The sequence below is a fragment of the Myotis davidii genome, unplaced genomic scaffold, assembly GCF_000327345.1.
Source record: "Myotis davidii unplaced genomic scaffold, ASM32734v1 scaffold373, whole genome shotgun sequence".
NCBI classification, from domain to species: domain Eukaryota; kingdom Metazoa; phylum Chordata; class Mammalia; order Chiroptera; family Vespertilionidae; genus Myotis; species Myotis davidii.
In genome coordinates, this window is record NW_006287255.1 from 1,499,160 (window position 1) to 1,519,739 (window position 20,580).

The 20,580-nt window shown below is 36.7% G+C and overlaps 1 protein-coding gene across 1 annotated transcript in view; it reads right to left on the minus strand.

The window, feature by feature from the left end:
* Positions 1–20,580, minus strand: part of DPP10 (dipeptidyl peptidase like 10) — a 351,805-nt gene that overhangs the window by 33,072 nt on the left and 298,153 nt on the right. Inside the window, exons 12-17 of the mRNA XM_006759014.2 lie at positions 19,251–19,342; positions 18,789–18,836; positions 15,671–15,792; positions 14,359–14,406; positions 5,334–5,429; positions 5,157–5,226 (exon numbers count right to left, since the gene is read on the minus strand). Coding sequence (XP_006759077.1) covers positions 5,157–5,226; positions 5,334–5,429; positions 14,359–14,406; positions 15,671–15,792; positions 18,789–18,836; positions 19,251–19,342 — 476 coding nt within the window. The remainder of the gene's footprint in view (positions 1–5,156; positions 5,227–5,333; positions 5,430–14,358; positions 14,407–15,670; positions 15,793–18,788; positions 18,837–19,250; positions 19,343–20,580) is intronic.

Genomic DNA, 20,580 nt, shown 5'->3' on the forward strand with positions numbered 1-20,580 from the left:
TCAGGTGAGGATTAAAAAAAAGTAAAAAGTACTACTTGTACTAATAACTATGATTATGGTTATGATTTATTAAACACTAAGTACAAGTGTTCATGCTCTACCAAACACATGTTGACATAAATTATGCCATGTCATTATCTCCCGTTTATCTATAAAGGAACAGGAACTTAGGAACATTAAGCAATATATTGGTAAATGAGTTAGTGTTTGAACCTTAGCCAGTGCCTTTACTCTACCAGCCTGCCTCTAAAAAAGACGTGATTATCTCTTCCTAACAAGAGAAACTGAGCCTTATGCTAGTCCTCACATTCCTCTCATGAACTAAAAATCACCCACGGCAAAGCCCAAACCTGATGCCAAGACCATCCAGCTGGCTTCTCTGACTCTAGTTACAGAGAAACTGTAGCTCTTGTCTACTTGTCTCCCAAAGGACTCATCCTTTAAGCAAGGATGCCTAGAGAAACCATATTTCCCACTGAATGAAAAGGACAATCCCTTTTCCCAAAGGCAAATAGGACTGAAACAGAGGGTGAGGTTGAATCTTTTCCACTTTTTGTTCCATTTTTATGCCTTAAATATTTCCCTCAATCTGTCACACATGTAGTTCAAGTAGGGACTGAGAACAGAAAGGTGAAATGAAGAGGCAAAAGAAAAAGTTAACATAAAAAAGAGCTGATAAGAACTTCCCCAGAGAGACTCAAGACCCTTGGGGACCTTCTGGCTATTTGTGACAAAGGAAAAAGATCTGGGCATAAAAAACGAATTGAGGACAAAGCATTATAGTTAGGAATAAATACTGGGCCAAGTGAAAATACCAAGTATTTTATTTTCTGTATTATTTGGCTTATTAAAATGAAGTGAAAAATTGCTTCTACTTATTAAAATCCTATCTAATAATAGACAAACATGGTAATTGACCATACCTTCGCTACGCCTCCCATTGGCTAATCAGCACAATATGCAAATTAACCACCAACAAAGATGGTGGCTAATTTGCATACTTCAGGCAGAGCGGGACAGCACCAAACGCCAGCACGCTGCCATCCAGGGCAGGCAGGCTACCCCAGGATCCCATTGGTGGGTCCCGGGGCGGTAAGGCACACCCACCCCAGAAGCCCCAGCAGCCGGCCATGCCTTGCCACCCTGGGACCCGAGATCGGCGGGTCCCGGGACAGCAAGGTACGCCCGCCCCAGAAGCCCCAGAAGCCACCTGATATGGTAGTAACTCTATCAGTAAGCACTCTGAAAGTCAGTGGCATAAATGCACCAATTAAAAGACAAATTATGAGGGTGAATCAAAAACAAAACCCACTTTAAATATAAAGACACATATAGATTAAAAGTAAATGAATTAAGCTGCAGCCTGTTTTGCTCAGTGGATAGAGCATTAGCCTGTGGACTGAAGGATCCCAGATTCGATTCCAGTCAAGGGCATGTACTTCAGTTGCTGCCTTGATCCCCAGTCCTTATTAGAGCATGTGCAGGAGGCAACCAATCAATGTGTCTCTCCCTTTCCCTTCACTCTCTCTAAAATTCAATGGAAAAATATCCTTGGGTGAAGATTAACACATTGTTTGCGGGTAGTTTTTATCACGTGCTAACAGGTGGCGTGGGCCATTTTTGCAGTTGAATACATTGATTACCATTATACCTGGAAGTACATACATAATTTACCATTGTATGTGTTAGAGACCCAAATTTTGTCCTTTGGAATTTGTATATCTGCATTTTAGCATCCCTTTAGAGCAATAAAAAAGTATAAAAATAGATGTATTTATACATTACCCACATTCTACAGCTAGTCTATAAAAAACATATTAATTACATGAAAAATCTCCTAATTGCTTCTAGCATAATTTATTAAATTGTGCTAAAATTTACAAGGGTCAATTAAAAAATATCTTAATTCTAAATATGATTGAAAATATATAATAGTGCACTTATAAGCACTTAGGTGAAAATAAAAATTTAAAGAAGTGACTTTAAAGAAGGGATTAGCCAAAGAAAATATATGCAGAACCCATGGACACAGACAACAGTATGCTGATGGCCAGAGAGAAGAGGGGGGCAAGAGCTGGGTAGAGCGGGAAAAAGCGGGGGAATAGAGACATCCTATCTACACCAATAAAAGAGAAACATGGTAATTGGCGTAAGACTGCTACCCTTCCCATTGGCCAATCAGGGGTGATATGCAAATTAACTGTCAGCGAAGATGGCGGCCGGCAGCCAGGTAGCTTAAACTGAACACGAGGCTTGCTTGCTTCAGTGACAGAGGACTGCAATGTCCCCGCCTGCCTTTCTGGTCTCTGAGACTACAGTTTAAGAAACATAGTAACAAATAGAAGCTAAACAAAACCCCAGACACCAGCTTTCAGGGAGCTGGGATCTCAGAGCTGGAGTCAGAGCTGGAGTTGATACAGAGTTTCGATCATAGAACCAAAACAAACCAGATACCTGCTTTCAGAAGCAGAAGCCTCAGAGCTGGAGCCAGGCTAAAGCTGGCACAGAATAAAAAAAAAAGAAAAAAGAAAAAAAGGAGCAGTTGGGAGCTTCAGTCCCAGCCTAAAAACAGCCCTCAGCCCCTCACCCAGACTGGCCAGGCACCCCAGTGGGGACCCCCACCCTGAAGGGAGTGTGACCAGCTGCAAACTGCCCTCATCCCCTCATCCAGTCTGGCCAGGCAACCCAGAGGGAACCCCCAACCTGATCCAGGACCCCCTTCAGGGCAAACCAGCCAGCCCCCACCCATGCACCAGGCCTCTATCCTATATAGTAAAAGGGTAATATGCCTCCCAGCACCGGGATCAGCGGAGCCGCGAGACGTCCCAGCACTGGGATCAGCGTGACAGGGGGCAGCGCCCAAACCCCCTGATCGCCCTGTGGCTCTGTGTGTGACAGGGGGCGAGGCCACAACCTTCCTATCGGCCCTGCTCTGTTTGTGACAGGGGAAGGCGCCCCAACCCCCTGATTGGCCCTGGTCTGTGCATGACAGGGTACGGAGCCCCAACCCCCCTGATCGGCCCTGCCTTGAGTGTGACAGGGGGCGGTGCCCCAACTCCCCAATCGGCCCTGCTCTGAGCCCGAACAGGGGCTGCACCTAGGGATTGGGCCTGCCCTCTGCCAGCCGGGAGCAGGCCTAAGCCAGCAGGTTGTTATCTCCCGAGGGGTCCCAGACTGCGAGAGGGCACAGGCCGGGCTGAAGGACCCTCCCCCTCACCCCCACGAGTGGACAAATTTTTGTGCGCTGGGCCTCTAGTATAATAATAATAAAAGGCTAATATGCACATTGACTGAACGGCAGAATGATCAGTTGCTATGATGTGCACTGGCCACCAGGGGGCAGACGCTCAGTGCAGGAGCTGTCCCTGGTTGTCAGTGCACTTCCATATGGGGATGCCACTCAGCCAGAAGCTGGCTCATGGCTGGCCAGCACAGAGGTGGTGGCAGGAGCCTCTCCCACCTCCGTGGCAGCACTAAGAATGTCCAACTAACAGTTTAGGACCGATACCTTGGGGGCCTAAGCCTTTCATTGGACATCCCCTGAGGGCTCCCTGGCTGCCAGAAGGATGTCTGACTGCAAGCTTAGGCCTGATCCCCCGGGGAGTGGGTCTAAGTGGACAGGTGGACATCCCCCAAGGGGTCCTGGACTGTGAATGGGCGCAGGCCAGGCTGAGAGACCACACCCCCAAGTGCACAAATTTTTGTGCACCGGGTCTCTAGTACCTAAATAAAATCAATACAGTCTATATTAAATAATGAATTGTAATCACATTAATTATAATAATCATGTGTGCTAGGCACTTCATATGATGTATTTCACTTAATCCAAAAGCGGCCTGAAGACATAGGCTCTGTTGCAATGTTTGCTTACATTTGGAGAAACTGAGCCTTATAAGAAGTTAAGTAATGTGCTCAAGGACATACAGCTAGTAATGACAAAAGTGGAATTAGAAGCCAGGCAGTTTGATTCTGCAGACTCAATACTATCCTTGCATCTAGTAGTCATAACAAGTAATGTTATTGTCATTTCTATCATTGCTACTGAACCTCTGATATAACTCTAGACTGCCATAGCAATATGCTGGCTGGGTTTTTAATAAGGAAAATAGCATAACTCTCAGGAATACAATGCTACATCAATATTAAATTCATGAACCATTATCTGCTAAGGGCCTCTGTGCCCAATATCACACAGCCACAATATAGTCTCACAGAAAGCATGGATTAATTTAATTCTAGAGTCAATTCCATGTTGAGATACCTAATATTCAAGTTTTCTGAGCATGAGAACTACTTCCTGCTGGCCTAGCATCCAGGAAGGAAAACTGATAGGAGTGATTAAGTGTAACCAAATGTTTCCGCAATGAAAAGAAATGTTTCCTCCACATTACGTAAACACCTGATTAACAACATAGGATGTGTACGTTGCACATGGATGTACCTTGAGGAAGTTATGCTATGTAAACCAGTCACTGAAGGGCAAAAACAGCATGATTCCTCTTACAAGGGGTACCTAGTGTGGTCAAACTCATAGAAGCAGACAATAGATTAGTGGCTGCCAGTGGCTGTAGGGAGGAAAATGGGAGTTGCTCTATGGGTAGCTGGTATCAGTCATGCAAACCAAATATGTTCTAGACATCTGCTGTGAAATACTGCACCTATAGCTAATGATACTGTACTGTGAGCGCAAACGTTTAACAAGGTAGATCTCACATTAAGTGTTCTTACCACAATAAAAAATTGCTTTTATGAAGTGTGCATAACTTTGATATGACAAATAAATCCCCAAGAAAGAAACTTATACACCCATCAATATCATTTAAATAATATATACATATACTTTGGCTTATGTCTGGTTGAGCAATTGTTAAGCAGACATAAACCAAATCATATATTTCACTATACCCAATAGTAACATTCAGTCCCATTTGGAATGAAAGAAGGGCAAAGCAATTACACATCCCTCCATACTATTAATGGCTGTGTCTTTGAGGAACTCATACAATTGACAGCTTCCAGTTAACTACTCTTCCTCTGGGTTTTTTGTTTGTTTGTTTGTTTGTTTGTTTTAATCAGAATGCTGCCATGTGAGGCTTAAGAAAAATTTTAAAATCTTTAGATTCCTTTTTTTTTTCAAAAACAAATAAAATACTTACATTATTAACAGAAGAGCATACTTGTTTCGGTCCGTAAAGTCTTTAGGAAAGGACAACTGTAAAGGAAGTTCTTTTAAAGAAAGAGCAAAATATTAAAGATGTAGAGTCATTTATATGTAAAACTATAAGATGCAGAGAAAGTTGTTCTTAAATAACGTAGCATGCACAGAACTTTACCATAGTCATCAATATGAATCGTTTTAACTTCTGACTTCACTATCTTCTTCAGAATAGCTTCCTTTAGCATGGAATTGCTTTCCAATATAAAATATTCTACAAATCAAAAAGGGAGTACAAATTACTAACTGCTGTGTGTTGATCAAGAATCAGTGCAACACAACAAATAATTATCCAGCTGTTACACTTGGCAGCATGAGCTCAGCAGTGATGAAATGCTCATACTTTCTCTCCTGGAAACTACACCAGTTTTCTCACTGAATTCCAGTGACATTTTCTCCAGTTGCCCCAATGCTTGAAATTAGCATTTGCAATTTCAAAATGCAAATCTGATCATGTTCCTACTCTGCTTATTACATTTAAAAGAATACAGAATTATCAAGCACCCAATCCGATGAAATTCAGAAAGCCAGAATTCCAATTCAAAATTCCCAAGCATGCAAAATATCAGAAAAATACCACACATGATGCATTCCAAATTTAATCAATAGAAATGACCTAGGAATGACACAAATGATATAATGGATAAATAATTACATTTAAACAGATATTATGATTATATTTTATGTGTTTAATAAGATAAGAAAAAATATGAAGCTGTTAAGGAAAAATATGAAAGAAATTTAAAGAGAAGGATACAAGTTAAATTTTAAAAAAATTTTAAAAAGCAAAATCTGAGCTACGTGAAAACTATGAGATCTAATGAAACAATACTGGGTGAGATTAATAGCATATTAGATACTGCAGAAAAATTTAATGAATCTGACAATGTAGCAAGAGAGCATCTATATATATAAAAGGCTAATATGCTAAGCGTCCGACCGTCCGGGTAATGATGTCACGTAGCAAAGCCCAGCTTCCTCTCCCTAGTGACTAGCCTCCTTGCAGTTTCTTCAGCCCAGGAACAGGACTTGCTTTATAGCCAGGTGCGAATGTTTTACATGATCTACAATAATAATCTGCTTCGTGTTGATATTTGCTGCTGTGTTGCTGACAATTACCTGAAAGAGAAGTTGGGATGCTTCACAGGGCTGGAAAAAGTTTAGCTAAATGAGAAAGGAGGTCTAATTAAGCAAGTTTATTCCATATCTATAAAAGACTAAGTTGGCTTGCACATGGGCGACACAAATAAAGCCCTCACTGGCACTAACCACACTGGTGTGTTTCTATCTGTCATTGTCGATTGTGAATTTGGTTGACACTTCTATTATAGAGAAAGGATGAATAGCGATATTAAAATATTTCTTCTAATTAATTTCCTTTTAATGTGCATGAATTTGTGTACTGGGCCACTAGTATAAAAATGAAAAAAAAAAAAAGAGAGAGGAACAATCATCAAACACGGAGGAGTATGAGTAACTAGCGAGATTTCTCACTGATATATTAAATCTATATACTTATTGGGAATATTTTATCTACTAAAAATGGGCCTTCTCAACCAATTAATTTCTTTAATTTCTTTCAACAATGCTTGTTCTCATTTTAGGGGACTTACACTTTTTTGTTAGATTATTATGGAATATTATATGATTTCTGATGTTATTTTAAATAGTATTTTGAATTACTTTTTAATTTTGCATTGCACCATAGTTCATAAAATACCTGGTTTTGCATATTGATCTATACCTGTAACCATGATACATAGACTCATTATTTCTAATAGTTGTGTGAGTGGGTGTGGATTTCATATTTTTGTTTATTTTCTGTTTTATTTACAAGTCTTATGCAAATAAATACAGTTTTTCTACCTATTTATATATTGTTTTCTTCATTTCACTGGCTAAGTCCTCTAATATAATGTTGCATAAAGGGGATGAGAGCAGGTATTCCTTACTTTTTCCCAATCTTAGGGGAAAAGCATTCCATAGTTCAACATTAAGTATAATGTCAGTTGTAGTGTTTTTGTGGATAGCATTACCAAGTTAAGAAGTTTATCTTTTTTCTGAGTTATTAATATTTATTAATATTATTCTTTTCAAATTAATCAATAGCTTTTTTATAAATTATTTGCTTTTACAATATTTCATAATGGATTATATTAATTGATTGTTGAATGTTGAAACTACCATGGATTCTCCAAATAATCATAATATGTTATCCTTTTATAAACAGCTTGATTTAGTTGCTAGTAATTAGTTAAGAAGTTTTGTATCTGTATTCATGAATAAAATTGATTTTTTATATTTGTAATATCTCTGCTGGATTTGGGATCTGGTTGATGCTATCATTATATTTTCTAAGAGTTTATGTAGGCTTAGTATCAATATATTAAATATTTCACAGCATGTACCAGTGAAACTAACTGAAATGGGAGTTTCCTTTGTGGGAAGAATGTTAGCTGTGAATTAAAATTTTTAATAGATAAAAGGCTATTAAACATTTTATTTCTTCTTGTTTGATTAACAACTTATATCTTTAAAGAAAATTACTTGTTTCATACAAGATGTCAAATTTACTGCCATAAAATTACATGTAATATTCCATAACCATCATTCTAATGTCTTTAGAATCTGTTAACTATTCCATTAATAAAAATGATAATGATTGTATACTTTTTATATGAATCTATCTAGAATTGTATTGATCTTTTGAAAGAAAACTATTTTGGTTTTTAAATATGTTTCTCTACTGTTTGTCTATTTTCTATATAATTTATTTCCATTCTTATCTGTATTACTAGTAGCCCTGCACACGAGTCCTTGCACCAGTAGCTCGCTGCCATCCTCCTGTAGCTCTCTGCCCACTGCCCCACCCTCCTGTAGTTCCCCTGTCCTCCCCCCTCCCACCCCCCATTGGCTTGCTGTCCTGTCCCCTCCTGTAGCTCTCCACCGCCCGCTTGTTGCTCACTACCCCATCCTCCTGCAGATACATTATGCCAGTGGTTCTCAACCTTCCTAATGCCGCGACCCTTTAATACAGTTCCTCATGTTGTGGTGACCCCCAACCATAAAATTATTTTCGTTGCTACTTCATAACTGTAATTTTGCTACTATCACTGTAATTTTGCTACTGTTATGAATCGTAATATTTAAATTTGATATGCAGGGTGTATTTTCATTGTTACAAATTGAACATAATGAAAGCATAGTGATTAATCACAAAAACAATATGTAATTATATAATCAATATGTGTTTTCCAATGGTCTTAGGCAACCCCTGTGAAAGGGTCGACCCCCAAAGGGGTTGCGACACACAGGTTGAGAACCACTGCATTATGCAGTCAGTTGTTACATAATGACCATTTGCATATTACATCTTTATTATATAGGATTTCCTTCCCACAACTTACTTTGTGTTAATCTGCTCTTTTTTTTCTAATTTCTTAAGGTGGAGGCTCAGATGATTGATTTTAAAGTTTTTCTTTCTTATAAACTAACAATTTAGAGGCATGCATTTCTTTCCAATCACAATGTTAGGTTGCCCCAAATTTGGATTAGTTGTGTTTTTATTTTCATTTGGCTCAAAATATTTTTAAATTATTTTTCTCAGTTCTACTTTAATCATGCTGTTTTGTCCTCTGCAAATAGTTTATTCTCCTTAGTATAATGCCCTTAGGGAATGCACATTATTGCCTATAAGCTCTATCCATGCTCTTTATCAATTATTTAGAAATGCATTCTCAGCTTCTTGATTCTTTATTTTGGCTTCGCTTTTATTATTTTAGTTTGAGGTTTTTTATTGTTTGTTTTGTATGGTTTTCTCTTTTCATCTGCATTTTAAACATTTTGTTTTACTGTCTTTAGGTTTACTTTCTTCTAAAGAAAACTCCAGAGTCATTCTTGGCTTTGTTATTATGGATGTAATGTGTGGATATAATGTGTTTGTATTTTTGATGATTTAAATTTTTCTTTTTGTCTGTTTTTTTTTTTTTTCCCTTAATCACTGTTTTTCTATTGGGATTTATCCTGCTTAAGGTTGTTGAGCATTTTATACTTTTCATTAAATTTGGATTTGGCCACAGTTTCATCAGGTATTTTTTCATGCTTCCCCTTTCTGACTCCAATTTAAAATATAAATTAACTTAGGCTCTGTTCATTTCTTTCATTTGTTATTTTTTCCCCTATGTGACTGAAAGTGGCCTCTGATAATGTCTCAAATTCACTGATCTTCTCTCTTGCAAGGTTTAATTTGATTTTAGTACTTTGCAGTGAAGTGTTTTTCAGATACTTTTTTAGAATGTTCCTTTAAATCATATATTCTACAGAAAGGAGTTTTTAGGGGTGAAATAGTCAGGTTTAGGAAATTTTAGGAATTAGGGATCCATGGAAAAAGCACAGGGCTACAGAGCAGCAAAGGGGACATTTCCATAAGATAAGGGAGCTGAGAGCAGCAGAAGGTGTACATTTACAGAATAAAGGGAAGGAAGCCCCTCACTCAGAGAGGGAGGAAGAAAGCCCAGAGGGAACAGAACAATATGGGAGAAGAAGGAGGGAACCTCACATATGTCACATGAGGTTTGTGATCTAGAGTTGTGATAGTAACCAATCTAAGGGGGATAGTGACCAATCAGAAGGGATATCAAGGCACAAAGAACTGTAGCTTTTATGGACTATGGAAAAAGAGGACTCAGTGGGACTCTCCCCTCTCCACGTGGGAGTCTGTGGTTGTTTCTCAATAAATTTCCACCTTCCCTATACCACATTTTGTCCGTGGTTTCATTCTTCGACTCCACCTGCCAAGAGCCCAGGAACTATCCTGCCTAGAGGAACACCACGTGTTCCAGTACAATTTTCCCATATCACTATTTTTCTCACTATGTTAACTCTTTCTTGATATTCTTAAACATATTTATAATAGCAGATTGACTGAATTTTCCCTGGTTCCATTATCTCTGACATTTCTGAATCCATTTCTATTCACTGGCCGGTTTTCCTAGTTGTGAGTCATATATTCTGGCTTCCTCACATAGCCAGGAATGTTTGATTAGATTCTGACCTTTCTGATGTTAACATTGAGTTATGTATTTTGCTCTGTTCTTTGAAAAATCATCGGGCTTTGTTCTTTCTGGCAGATGTTTTAGGCTCTTTGCCGGTCAGGTGTATTATTCCAAATAATATTATTCAGTGTAGGTTTAAGCGACCTTTGCTATGTGCATGGTTTGGTTCTACTGTGAACGCCAGCTTCTTCTGGGATCTCTAAGGTTACAGTATCCTGCCTGGTTGGAAGTAGGACATATCCCAGCACCGTGTGAGCTCCGAACTCCCAGGTTCAGAGAGTGTCTTCCTCTGCATGCTTGAGGCATTCTCAGCAGCAGACTCAGGAGAACCCTGTAGCCCTAAACAAGTAGCTAAGGTCCTTTCTCCCTGGCTCTTCTTCCTCTCCCATGCGTTTTCACCTTCTCAATTACTAAAAGCTTCAACCTTTCTCAAGTTCAATTTCTATCTCCATTCTTACTCTCCAATAACATACTGATAATTTCTCATGGTTTTTCTTTACTACCAAATATCAATAGAAAAAGTAAGCCTAATTATATGCAAACTAATTGCATGCATCTAGGAGCAGTTGAGATATTTTCACTTCTAAATCAAAGGCCATTATTTATTCATAAAATAAAATTCATTCGTGATCACAGGACAATAAATTATATTTAGGAAAAATATATAGAAACTTTAAAAGCCATTTTCAAAATATTAAGAGCAGAGAGCATTTTTTTTGACAAATTCAGAAAATTTGCTTAATACACATTTTTTTGTAAAACATTGTGAAGAGAAGGAAGTGTTAAGACAACTTCAAGTGCAGAATTGAGGAGAAATGAGAAGACAACGAGAACAGAAAATTACAAAGGAGAAAGTAAGGACATATGGAAAAGTAGAAGCATGAAGTGTGATGAGAAGAACGATGGAATAGGAAGAAAGGAAAAACAAAGGAGAGACAAAAATGAGTGTAAAAGAAAAGGATCGTATGTGCAAAATAAAGAAGGAAGATAAACTAAAAAGGAAAGAGGACAACAGTAATGTGAAGCAAAAAAACTTGTGAAATATTAAAGTAAAAATTTACACATTTATACCTTGTCTCAAGTCACTGAGCATTTTAGTGAAGGGCTTCTTTTTCATCTTAAAAGATATATAGGAGAACACTCAAGAAGAAAGAGCAAAAAAATGAAAATAAAATAAAAATAAAAATCACCTGGAAGGCTGCCAGGTAGATGCAAGAATTTTATTTAGCATTGGTAAATATTGTCTTCCTGAGATCTATTCATTTTCAAATAGTTTTGTTCAAGTGGCATAAACATGTGGACTCCTTAATCACTTAGAAATCTGACTTAAGGTTTGGCTCAGTGGATAGAATGTTGGCCTATGGACTTAAGGTTCCAGGTTTAATTTTGGTCAGGGCACGTGCCTGGGTTGCGCATAGCAGTTAGACATTTATATAACTTACAAAAGTGTTTCCGCAATAATTCTGGTACCCCCATGACACCATGCATAGTTATTATAGCACAGGGAATATTCCCTATGCTCTACATTCTGGGACTCCTTTGTAACTACCAATTTTTTTCTTCCTCCCTTCATCTTTTTCATCCAGCCCCCGAAGTCCCCTCCCAACATGCTTTCTATCCTAGTGGGAAACTAATGGCAACTTTATTAGATAATTTTATTAAATGTTAATAAAAGACTATTTACAAATATGTGGACAATGGGCAGAGGATCACAAAAAATAGTGCAATGACCCAGGGCTGGTACGACAGTGGCTAGGTCTGCAGATCAAGGGGAGTCATTTGAAGATGTTTGTATGAAAGTTCCACAGTGACCTCTAGCCAGGAGTTGTAGCAACCTGGACGACTCCACAGGGATAAGGCTGGAGGAATAGCTATGCCAGAGTCATTTTCTCATACCAAATGATCTCACTAATATGTGGAATCTAGGAAACAAAGTAAACTGACAAACAAAATGGAAGCATGGATTCATGGGACAGACTGACCAGCGCCCAAGGGGAGGTGGGTGAGGTCAACTGGATGAAGAAGGCGAAGGGATTAGCTAAAGAACATCTAGGCATACTTTTGGTGAAGGCCAAGGGGCGGGGAGGTGGGGGTGGGTGGAGTGAGCAAAGATCCCTTCCTGGCAAAGACGTGCACATCATTAGCGGCAGCCTGTGGCAGCACTGCCAACAGGGGGCTGCGACATGAAAAAAATTAATAATTTTTTTAAATCACTTTCTCCTTTCTTCAGTCACCTACGTGATTCACTTCACTTTAGCTGAATTCAATTGACATCCACATTACAATAGAACCTAAGCCATTCATACACACTATTTCTGGGAGAGAGACCAAGGGAGAGCAAAGCAGAGTTAAGAGTGGTCTGGAAGGAAAAACGGAAGATATTCAGCACACTAATGCATATTCCATTATTTATAAATTCTCTTTTGTTATTTATATATATTTTTCCATTATCATCAATAGCCCTATTATAATTTTCTCTAGAGTTATTTTCTCAGTATAAACTATTAAAAAAATGAATAAATAGATATAAAAGATTTAAGGCTTATAATTTTTTATGATTTATTAAAAATATTTGCTATAATTTATATTTCTACCAGGAAGTTAAGAGATTCTTCATTATATCCTGATTAGCAATGCAAATTTTGATGTTATTAATTTGTTAGAAAAAATTACACAGCAGCATTTTACTTTGCATTTCTTTGGTAACTATGGGTTTAAAGGTTTTCTATGTTTATTAAAAAAATTTCATTTTTTTAAATTTCAATTTTCTCTTTACACCATGTTCTACTTCATGTGGACCCAAAATGAGTTATTAATGCCTCAGTAGTGTAACAAAGACTAACCAGAAGATTTATTTTGTTACAAGTGAATGTACATTTCATCTTAATAATTGTCTTTTGAAGGGAAATTTAATCACCAGACCATGTTCACAGCCCTTTTTTATTTTTCATGACTAGTACAAAAGGTCTTCCTCTGTTCTCTAAAACTGACATTTGTAATTCAACATTGCATTTTTTATGCCTTCATCTTCTTTAAGTCTAGGTATTTCAGTAAAACTCCTACTTAATATATAAGTATGTGAGGTGAGAGACAAAAACACAATCGAACAAGGTGTCATCATGTAGTAGTGATTACAAACCCTGTTCTGGAGTCAGACTATCACATTAGATTCCTGGTTCTGCAACCTACTAGTATGACTCTAGCCGAGTTATTTAACCTCCCTGGCTCAATTTCCTCTTCTGTAAAATAGAGTAATAAAATTAACTATTACAAGAGGTGTTTTGAGGATTAAATAAAATAATAAATATAAGCCTGTTTTGTTAGATTATAGGATCCTACAGTAAATTATTAGAGCATAAGATTATTGATGAAATAAAAATGTTAAATTGGAAGAAGGAAAATAAATATGGAAAAAAGTAAGAAGAATGGGTGGCAGGCAGCAATCTGGCTATTCATTTTTAAGATTAGCTCAACCATGTATTTACTTGAGCACTCTACTTTAAGTTCTTAAACATATTACCCTTGTCTTACCAGCAATGTACATCCAGCCTCTGTCATATGGCTTGCTAAATTACGTGCTCACTCAGTAAATGATGAACAGTTGAATAAATATGTTAAACAATAAATGCATATATATAAAACTAGAAATTCATGAATATATGGAACAAATAGAATAAAAATATAAAATAATATGTTTTTATTAATTTTCCCAGAAGTACCAGTACAAAAAACTGTTGCTCTAGAGGAATAACTTATATGAGGCCAAGAAAAATGAACCCAGAGTACAAAGGGGATAGTAGAATGAAATACTATACTTAAAGGAGCCTCATCGACCCCTCCTCATTTAATATAGACACAGTAGACAACCTATTTCAGGCATATAAGATCCAACTCCAGTTGCAACATGGCTCAATCCACTTGCCTTACTGTTACATACACAGGTCAATTTGTTGGTGCCTACACAGCTTTCCCCATGCTGGGAACTCTTTTGAAGAAGGTTCTAAAGAGTATGGCACTCAGATGACTAATATAATACCTAAAACCAGCACCAACCATGACTATTTTGTAATGTTGTGTTCATGTACTTACTTGCTGGGTTGTCCGTGCTGTGTAGGCTGACCATTGGGACGCCTGGACCTGGGTTTTAAAAATATATGTATAAACATTTTAAAGAAATTTAAGTAATAATTACTGAAAAGGCTACATAGTGAAACAGAAACAAGTCCACTAGATTTCATTCCTTTCTATGGATATTTTATTCAGAAAATAAGAACATAGGGTGAAATAAACTATTTGCATAGATTAATTTTAAGATTCCCCCTTATTCAAAATGCCCCATGCATCCATATTTCTATGGCTTTAAGCTAATATTATGCGCCCTGCTCTCTCTTTCTCTAGTCTTTTATAGATTAGTCACAGATATTCAGAAATCTGGTTCATGACCCTTGACCTCTCCATCATCTGCTCAAGCAAGATTAAATTCTGTTTACCCAGTCAGCCAGAAAGAAAGAACCCCTGCCTATTAGAATTATTTCATCTCCAGGATAAATAAAAATTGGAGCTGATTATATACTAATTTTTAAAATATGTTAACTGTAATCACTAATTATTTCAAATATACTAGTTAATTCAGGTATAACCATAAGAAACTTCTATGATTCGATAGAGATGAATTAGGAAACTCTATCTAGAGGTCTAATGGTTTTTCCCTGGTGACATCAAACAGTACTTTTCTTTTTTGATTACTTCATTTCAGACATCAAGAATAAAATTAATTTAAATGAGTAAGTGTTGGTTCATTCCTCATGTTGTCTTAAAACAGGACAGCCTAGGTGCCAGCTGAATGAAGCAGTAGCACTCAATTGATAATACTATAGTATAGGAGGACATGTCTCCCATTTCAACTCTGGGAAATACAGTGTCCTCTTAAAGGGACAATGATTTCTATCAATATAACCTAGTGATATCATGCCCCTATCAAAGACTATACTAATTACAAGTAGATTAAATAATTGGGGTGAGTGTAATTTGTCAGAATTGAAAGGGACCAGGCCCAGAAAATTAAATTTCTGTATATCCTAAATATTTTAACAACTTAGCCATTATTTTAATGACTATTGTTTTTCTAAATATAGCTAAATTGCTTTATTATTGTGGCATGACTTTTTAAAAACGTTTATGTTTAAATAGTCCTTTCTGATTGTGTGTATTTACTCTCCAATCCTATTTTTAAATGAAGTTTATGAATATAATTTGTGTCACAGTAAATCCACAATTTATAACTTAAAAACATATATTAAGAAAAAGTCATATAACTAGAGAATAATAGTTATTAATGATAGTAGTAGATGCTGGCCATATAAAATCAATAAAATAAACTGTATCAGAAATCATCTGTTACCTTTACAGAGTAATAAGAAATGTTGATTCATGGGACTAAAACTGGCATCAAAATATGTACATTGTTCTTTCATAAAATTACATGAAATGCATTGACGATTCAATAATCCTTCGGTAGATGCACTGGGGGGAAAAACACACGTTAGAAATGCTACCATTCCAGGTACTTGATTGTGTGGCGTCTATATTTTAACGTCAACATTAACAGAGGAGCTCCAGCATTACTTACATTGAGGTTCCTTATAAATTACAACTTGCCATACAAGTGGAAAGTCAATTTCCATTCCTAATGTTAACATGTGGACATTTTTCTTCTCTATAACAAAATTAAAACTATGTACACCTGTATGTATGTATGTATGCTTATAAATAGAGAAACTGATTTCCACAGAACTCAATAAAACATTCTTAACTGCATTTCTCTACAGGTATTTCTTTGTAAAGTCTTAAAAGTAATTGCCCATAAAGACTAACATAAAATCATTATCAATAAACATTAATTGAAAGAACTAATAAATGTTTTCATATATCATACATAAAAAATCAGGCTCATTATTTAATACAACACTCTAATAATTGGAATTTAATATTAGTGTGAAATTTTTTCCCACTAAGTATGTGTCATGAAATTTTTTGGTAAAGAAAGTTATATATATATATAACTTTATATACATATAAATCATACATATTTTGCAACATCAGGGGGGTAAGTACAAAGAAACATCAATCATCTTTTTATATTACAAATAGTGGTGCTTAAGGTCAGAGGGGTTGAGCTATATCTCCAAGGTTAAATTTCATATCTAGAATCATTTATTTTTTAAATAGAGATGAATCATAAATTATCTATGCTAATAGGTAAAGCATTGTTGATAATACATTTAATAAAATTTGATTTGACAAAAAATTCAATTTTATTTTGAAACAAAACATGATTTTGGCTATGCAGTTGGAAATGAATCATGGTCATGCTGCTTTTGATGTGCAATATGCTGCAGGCATGGAGCTGGGGGCAGGGACAGGGTGTTGATGTGGCATCAAAAGCACAGAAGCAATCACATACACTTCACAGAGTCACGTTTCATAGCTGAAGCATCCTGAGCTCATCATAATCCAAAACGTTCCTTTACTAGTAAAGGTGATTAATATACACTAGGCACTTAAACACAGTAGCCAGTTTCACCTTATGATATATATATCATTTGCCATTTTAACCATTTTAAGTGTATATTTCAATGTCATTAATTACATTCACAATGTTGTGCAACCATCAGTACAGAGAGATTAAGAATGTATACTATTCACACTCAGGTATATAGTGACATAACTAGGATTTAAAACCTTTACTCTCGACTCCATATAACTTTTTAGATCCAGGTTCCCGAGAGGTTTATGTTGGTATTTTCTCATAATTTAGACTCTGAAATTATTGAAATAAGAAATGCAAATTGTAAGATCAAATGGTAACACTGAATCTGGTAGCAGTGCTGGTCCTGCAGAGGTGTCTAATCCCATAAATTGTCAGCCAATGAGTATTTTTATGGCCTGGACAAGACATTGATTGAGTTTTCTGGATTAAACACTAACATTATCTTACAGTCAAGCCAACTGGCATTTGATGAGCTGTTTAAGGGGAAATTTATTGGTACTACATTTTCTTTATAGCACAGCCTGCTATGCTAGCACCAGTCACGGAGAGATTGACTCTTCTGCCTCAGTCACTACAGAGATAAGTCAAGCACACAAATCTAAGAAGTCATTGTGATTCAAATCACGTTTTAGGCTAATAATGGGAAGAGGAATGGAGGGAATTCCATTGGCTCAATCTGGCCAAGTCTAATCTCCTGAAACTAATTTTTCCTTTAGGACTTTTATAAAATGGGAAAAATAAAATATTGGTCAAGTATTTCCACATCTTAAAGGATTGTTCATGATTGCCAATACCAATCATAGTTTAAGTTACAAGGAAGATGAGCTTCAGGTAACCAAAAAAAAAAAAAAAAAGTGACCAGTACTTTATTGAAGACATCTAAACCAAATTTAGAATCAGTCTCTTTAAATAAACAGTTAGCTGTTCTTCCTTTGAAAGTCATTAGAATTGAGACTATGGCTTCTCTAGACTCTAAGAGAAAAGACAAAGAATATGAAAATGACACATTGGAATGGGTGATAAATAGGAAAGGCTTGCTTCAGGTAAAAGCAATCTGTGCATAAATGAGAGCATATGGGTGAAATAGAGGGAGCTAGAGCACTTTAAACATGTATTTTTACCCTCAAAGGGAAGTCTAGGCTACTTGGTAAGAGTCAGTGGTGACACTGCTTCAAACATGATGAATTTCCACTGAGAAAATGCCATGGCAGTTTTGACACTTTAAAACTGTGAAATGGAAATTAGAAAGTATACATAAAGTCTAGAATTAATAAGTTGCTTGCCAGACAAAAATAGCAGTCATTCTTGTGAGGTCCGGCTGAAAGCTTTCTGAGTGAAGAGGCATTTCAATACTACATGGGTATGACCTTAAGCCCCTTTTATGAATAGAGCTTTCCACTTGGGAATATTGGCAGATGGAAATATGCCCCATCCATTGCTTTATGTTGGTAAACAACAAGCAGTACTGGCTTAAATAACCTTAATGGATTGTGCACACTATGTGGGGGGTGGGGAGAAGAGAAACTTGCACTGCATCCAGTCTATAAGTGCTCACAGTGCTTTCTTTTGTTCAGAAATAAGCTGCATGTGTACAATATTAAGACACTGAAAATGCAAAATGAGGCTTAGTAGAAGAAAGGCCAGTGGTGAAATATGTGAATGCCTGTGATGATGGCGGTTAAGAGAACCAAGCCTCAGGAAAAAAAAAAATATTTTGAGACTATAGAAGCAGGTGAGAAAAAAAAATAAAGGAGCAGCAATATTGTCTGCACTCCGGTTCTAACCTTGAGGATCGTAAAGGTCAGGGCTGAGGGGCTGGACCAAAAGTGTGAAGGTCATGCAGAGTTGGCTCTCCCCAAGCCACGTGAAAAAAAAAAAAAAACCCTCCAGGATCTTTCATCCTCTCATTAAGCTGTATAATGGACATGGAGAAGTCAACCTGCATAGAGAGAGATCCTACACTGCTTACCTGTACAGCTGCCTCCCTCTGGGGGAAGACTCCGTGCTCAGAAAGTAACTGCCCAGGAAAGAAAACAGCACAATCATCAAGCACAAATCAACATTTTTACACTGTCCAGAATATATCAGAGCTTTTTTGTTATTAACCACAGAACTTTCATACAGGACTTTGATCCATTTGGGAAATATATACTTTTTCTTAAAATATTATCACACTTTTTATGATCCCTCTCAATCTCTCTGCGTATGGGTGTGTGCATGTGTGTGTGTGTGTGTGTGTGTGTGTCTGTGCGCAAGTGTCTGTATAAGCGTCTCTTCAGGTGATGGATAGAGAGAGTCTTTAAAGAAAAGGTTGCTACATGGCCAAGTTGTTCGGACTAGCACCACAGTTGGCAAAACATAAATCTGGCAGAAAATACTGCAGTTGACAACCCTGACTTCCAACCTGACTATAGAACCAAAACATGCTCACATTTTTTGAGTAGTTTCATCGTATGCCAAGATCTTTATCACTTCCCAGTTCCCTGATGTTAGGTGCCGCATGGTTATTTGCTCACTTTTACTCTGCAAACAAATACAAAAGATTATTATTATTATTTTTTTAAGACTTAAAGAGTATCTCTCTGGTCAACAAAAAAGTCGTAACTGCCTGTGTCACTTTTACTTCTTTAATTCTCACTAACATTCTGTTTCTCATTTACCACCTAACCAATGCACTCACATTTATATAAACATAGGCCCAAGGAGGGCAGTGCCTTTATTCTTATGCTGCAGGAAAACCATTGAGAAGGTACCTCTAGCTGAGGGTCCCCTGTGCATCCTCTGGTCATAGGGTGTCATCTTGGCATTTGGGACAGACATAGGACTCTGATGAGTCTCAACTAAATGATTGACAGCTGTGAGGTATGGACAGCTTTAAATAAAACATTTCAGGACAAACTTTATTCCAAATAAATACTAAGGGTTGTATACTTTTGACCTTCACACCATGTGCTATTTTAAATCAATAATTTATTTCTGAGAATAACCCAGGTTGATGCTTATAGCCATAGTTTACTTTCATTGTTACATGGTATTTTATTTTCTATTTACATAGCATAATTTATTTGTTGCCTTTTTTTTTTTACAGTTGAGTGTTTCCAAATTTTTGCTTTTTAAAACAAGTTGCCTAAAACAGTTTTATTAATGTCTCCTGATGGCCATAGCAGGGCTTTCTTGAGACAAACAACAGGAAATGGGATTGCCGAGGCAGAGGATATAATTAATGTCTTCTACTCAACTAGCTAGTGACAAGATATTTTCCAACGTTAGAGTCTACCAGCAATATAGGTTTCTGCTGCTGAGCATGGTTCTCACTGGTGCACCAAGAGTTCATTTCATCAGGCTATTTTTTTCAAACTAATGAGTATGAAATTGTAACTCATTTGTTTTGTTTTTATTGAGCAAATATTCAGACCTACAGAGAGTTGAATGAATAGTAGATGAGTACTCATACAATCCTTACCTAGATTTACCAAAAGTTAACTTTTGAGTACCTGCCCTCACCTCTTTTTGTTTGTTTGTTTTCTGAATCATTTGGTGGTAATACATATCAGGCTATTTCAGCTCTAAATACTTTAATATACATCTCTCAAAATTAAAAATATTTTCTAATATAAGCAAATTGCATATCACACCTATGAATATTCACATTTGTATAACCTAAATACATGTCCTATGCTCTAATTTTCATAAGTGATCCAAGCAACCAAAGTGACTTTTTAGATATAAGATATATATGTACATATATATGCAAAAAAAAA